Genomic DNA, 4,556 nt, shown 5'->3' on the forward strand with positions numbered 1-4,556 from the left:
ACAAGGTCTAAGATTCTATGCTCATTTCGCACGCGTATGGAGTAGGTGTGTAGTCCGGAGTGGAAAAGAGCTCTCGCATTCCTACACTCATCATGAAATTTATTCTCTCGTCGAGAATGAGGTCGGCTTTCAATAACTACATTACAACAATTATAATAGGCATAGCGTCGGAAAGAGTATCCGAGCCAAAACAAATTCCGATTCCCTGACGCTAATCGGGGGGATATCTCAGGGGAGATATCGGAAGCACTGTTATCATGACCTCATTACTCTTTATCCTGCTCATCGCTTCTATGAGGTCGTCGGGTGTCTCTAGGATAGCCGTCGAAACACCATTTATCGACAGCAACACGTCGCCGACGTAGAGGTACTCGTCTGTCGGGAGGATGACTCCGAAATTTTCATGGAGACTGGAAAGATCGGGAAGCGTCAAGGAAGACTGCCGCGAATCCGATAGAGTTGATCAAATCTATGTCACTAGGCGCAGAACATGGATGGGAAAGTGGATTCACCTGGCAATCATGTGACTTTGGAGAGGTCTCCGGTTCACCGGAAGGACCCGCATTGTGAAAATTTCGAATGCCGGAACGATGTCCATGAGCCGTTTGACATCTCGCGTCACCAGCAGATCTCTGTGGCCGATGCGTCCAAACGTGACCGGTACGTCGATGCCTTGATTCGTGAGCCGGAAAGCATTCACGGAGAATACGCTTGCTCGCACATGACTTTTCCCTTTCATATATTTCCGTATCCGCTTCAACCCTTCGCTGATCTGGGAAAGTCGGAACTAATGTGACGTCACCGTCTCTGAACGAGCTCAGATGCAGAGCTCAGGCATAAGGTCCGGACTCCACCGAGAGACTCGCTTACTTTCAGGTCGTCGATAGAATAGATGATATCCCCTATCAGGAGACTCCCTCTCTGGTACCTGCTCGCGACTTTCCGGACAAAAGCACAGAGTCCGAGAGCACCGCTCACTTCTCTCAAATCAATGTCATATACATACTTCCCGAACAAATTACGATGGTCAGCTCTCAATTTTATGCGAGTGAACCGCTTCAACCTGCGCACAAGCGAGCTGTTGGAGACTTGTGAACGATCGGGGAGAATAATTGGATTCAGCCCCGGAATCCCTCCGGTTTCGACCAGAGTCGGAACGGTGAATCTATGTGGTCGAACTAATTATATCGAAGGCTTTTTTCCGATAGACACGACGCTCCGCTCACCCCAAGATGCCTTCGATAGAAGTCAAGGTGTTGTAGGATCTAGCGTCATGAGCATCCCATTCGTAATTCAGATCCGAGCTCAAGGTACCCAATCCGTACAGTTTCCGATCCTCACAACACACAGGATCATTTCGCCCTTGACTCTTCATGGCAATCAATCTGTCCATCAAATTCATGAAGCCAGGCGATGCGAATGTCAAGATCGGTTTCATAGAGCCAATATTCGCATCTCTGACGTGTCCTGAAATGGAGATTTTGTACTGGCTCTCAAAAATTTTGAGATGTGTTAATGACAGTGATCCACATAATGCTTATCATAATAATAATATAATGCTTATTCTCAGGCTCATTCTCATCCGCACTATGCTGTACGGTCTAGCCCATTCCGATAGTGTAACAGGCCAAGACTTATTCGCCCAAGTTCCTGTTGCTGTCTTGTACCAGCGTTCAGGACCAAACAAAGTTGGGCATAGATATCGGGGAAGCATAGGAGAGAAAAAGTTTCAGCGAACTCACTCAACTCCAAGACGACTCGACTTCTAGCTCCTCTTGAAGCTAGAGGGGAATGAGCCCCACGGGAGGGATTGTCTGGGTTCATAGCTTCCCGAACATAAGGAACATCGCACAAATGACTTTCTTTGTGGAAATCCTGTAGATCTATGCCTTGGAAAAGTGGATGGACTCTGATTTCTCTGTAGGAACTCCCTGAGCCCAACCGGCGCATTGGGTTCTTCTGTAATAGTTGAGTGGCGAAATCGCGGGCATCGGTGCTCGGAGAAGCGAAACCCGACCAATCCGGTCGATGGTGCAGCACCTTCTCCTTGAGCTCCTCTTCGTTGGACGCCCGGAAAGGTAAGCGACCGATCAGGAGTCGATAGACCGTCACCCCGAGCGCCCACCAGTCCAGAGCACGACCGTAGGGGTAGCCCTTGAAAGATTCGGGCGCCACGTATGGGAGTGTTCCCGCTACCTCCGAGTCCCGGAACTCTTTTGAAGTTCTTTTGAAGAAGGCGGTCAACGTTCGGTTTTTGACAAAATGAGACAGACATAGTTTGTTTGTGTCGAAGTCAATAAGTTTCACGTGGCCAGTGCTTCTGATAAGCACATTCTGGACCTTGATGTCGCGGTGTACGAAACCCTTCAAATGCAGGTGTTCGATGGCCAAGAAAATCTGGACGACGGCGTAGCGAAGAACCTCCGGGGGTAGCACTTGCGAAATTGTGAGGACCTTGTTGAGATCCACTGCCGAAACGTACTCCATCATTGTCACGTAAGCTCCTTGGGCTTGAATGACGCATATATAGTGGACGAGGAAGGGCGAGTTTATCACTGAAGCCACCAGCTGGAAATGAGGAAAATCACCGTAGATTCCTCGGAGATGGAGTTCCCGGCGAGGTAGAAGAATCAAGCATCTTCCCGCATTAGAATTGAGTAGCAGTTCTCGATCCTTCCTCGGTCTCGAAGACGCGAGTGATTCCGCCGAAAAGACCGAGGATTCCGTCGGCTCGATCTCTTCGCGCAGTATTCTACCGTTTCAGTCAGCTACTCCAGGAAGCGAAGCGAGGGTGGCAGGACAAATAGGAATTACTTGAAGTTGTCTAAAAGAGGCAAACATCCGAAGATAAACCCTCGGGGCGGAAAGACAAATAGGACCTAAAGGAATGAACTCATTGTGGAGAACATTCCGACCGTAGTTCTTCTATCTCTGGATATAACCACGAAACGTCTTGGATGTTTGGAATTTTCCTCTGAGTCAAGATGGCTCCAGGATGTTTTTGGAAAGCAAATACCTATTCGCAAATCTAAAGTTCTCGTGAGAACTCGCAGCCTTAAGGGAACCCGAACAATTCCCTGGCTCTAGATCTCTGCTACTCCGACTAGGGTAGCGCTTCCTACGAACGCTTCCCTAATCGTGAGGATCCTCGCCCGATGGTGTTATGGTGTTCCTCCAGTAGGAAAGGTCGTTTCGATCATCAGCTCTGTACTGATTCCAATATAGCCAGGATCGTGTTTTTCAATTACTCGATTGTGAGAAAAATGAACCTTATCTGATGCAGCGAATTCAATTGCAGGTAATCGGTTTTCAGGCACTAACTTGATGCACATCACCGTCGCCGACGGTGTGTAGATGGCTTTGTAGACTGAGCCGAAGCCCCCAGCCCCTATCAATCGTATACCGTTGATGTGCTTCATTTTCGGAACGTATCGGAAGATGTTTCGCTCTGTCGGCCTGACCTGAGGAATCACAGAGAGGGCTCTATAGGCTCCGATATCATTCATTATATTAAGAGCTCAATCCACTAGTTACATGCATGGCACCTGCACCGCAAGGCATGCATTGGTGTACATAGGGTGATGGGATCGAACGACAGGCTGAAGGCAATCAGAGCCGCCGAAAGTCTGGCACCAGGTTGATGACCACGATTTTCCTCGACTCTTCACAATTTTACAACCCCAATCCACTGGTATATCATACGCATCCGAAGCTACAACTCACCAACAGGACTCTCATCATGAGGATTTCAGCGAGTGACGTCCAATCTATTGGACAAATTCTTCCTCTCTCTTCCTCTTGGAGAGCACAGGCCATGTCTTGGACCAGGAATATGAACTTTTTGATGTCGACAGCGAAAGGTAAGCCAACAGCTGGCGCTAGTTTCAAAATACGTTCGAGCATTCGCATGAGATTTTCAGTCATATCCTTTATATCCTGGATGTCGAGAGTGCATCTCTCGATGCAGTAACAGATCTCTGTCGAAGTCTGAACCAGCTGCTCGGCGGCGTAATGCGCGAGAGGTTCGCGTGCTTCCATCGGACCACGTCGTTTCTCCTTGATGAGGACTTGCAGCGTGGAATAAAGGTATTTGCCCACCTCGGGCCGTCTCGTGAGCAGCTGCTGGATCAGTGAATTCCGGCGCGTCACTTGAATCAGACCAATGGTGGTAGTCTGAGAAATGTTGCCTGTCGCATGTCGCACACGGTCCGTCATCGGAGCTTCGTTGGTGTCATTTGATGAAGAGTCCGACTCTATCTATTTTGGCCGAGCGCAGGGCTTGGAGTCTCCGGAAAGATCGGCAATGGTGATTTCAATGGGAGGTGGATTTCGTAGGAATGTGCGTCTCGTCTTCGATCCGGCGAGCGGCTTTTATTCTTTCGATTCATCGATCGATCCCGTAGTGTGGTCTGCTCTCGCGTCGACTCGAAATTGATCATGAGAGGATCGTCTTGTCTACCACATAAGTCTAGTGACATTGAGGTCTCTCTGCTCGGGGACATACGTCGTTTGGGTTATCGAGGTCTCTATGCCGCCCGGTCGAGTTCTCCTTCTGG

General features: G+C 49.1%; 1 protein-coding gene across 1 annotated transcript; it reads right to left on the minus strand.

Moving 5' to 3' along the window:
• Window positions 1-211: 211 nt before the first annotated feature.
• Window positions 212-4,215, minus strand: LOC108864887 (uncharacterized). The gene is made up of 7 exons (XM_029112814.1): window positions 3,728-4,215; window positions 3,270-3,483; window positions 1,743-2,568; window positions 1,227-1,467; window positions 871-1,063; window positions 513-772; window positions 212-410 (listed from the first exon to the last, which is right to left on the minus strand). Exons 1-7 carry the CDS (start codon window positions 4,213-4,215, stop codon window positions 212-214), a joined length of 2,421 nt encoding a protein of 806 aa, XP_028968647.1.
• Between the last annotated feature and the right edge of the window lie 341 nt (window positions 4,216-4,556).

This window comes from Galendromus occidentalis, unplaced genomic scaffold (assembly GCF_000255335.2).
Source record: "Galendromus occidentalis unplaced genomic scaffold, Mocc_1.1 scf7180000077528, whole genome shotgun sequence".
NCBI lineage: Eukaryota > Metazoa > Arthropoda > Arachnida > Mesostigmata > Phytoseiidae > Galendromus > Galendromus occidentalis.

Excerpts from the sequence above, each read along its gene's own strand:
- LOC108864887 (XM_029112814.1), bottom strand. The coding sequence starts at position 4,215 with ATGACGGACCGTGTGCGACATGCGACAGGCAACATTTCTCAGACTACC. Across the intron at positions 2,569-3,269 it reads AATTCGCTGCATCAGATAAG|CTGGTGGCTTCAGTGATAAA; the intron begins GTTCATTTTTCT and ends CCTCATTTCCAG. Across the intron at positions 1,064-1,226 it reads TCTATCGAAGGCATCTTGGG|GTTGAAGCGGTTCACTCGCA; the intron begins GTGAGCGGAGCG and ends GCTTGTGCGCAG.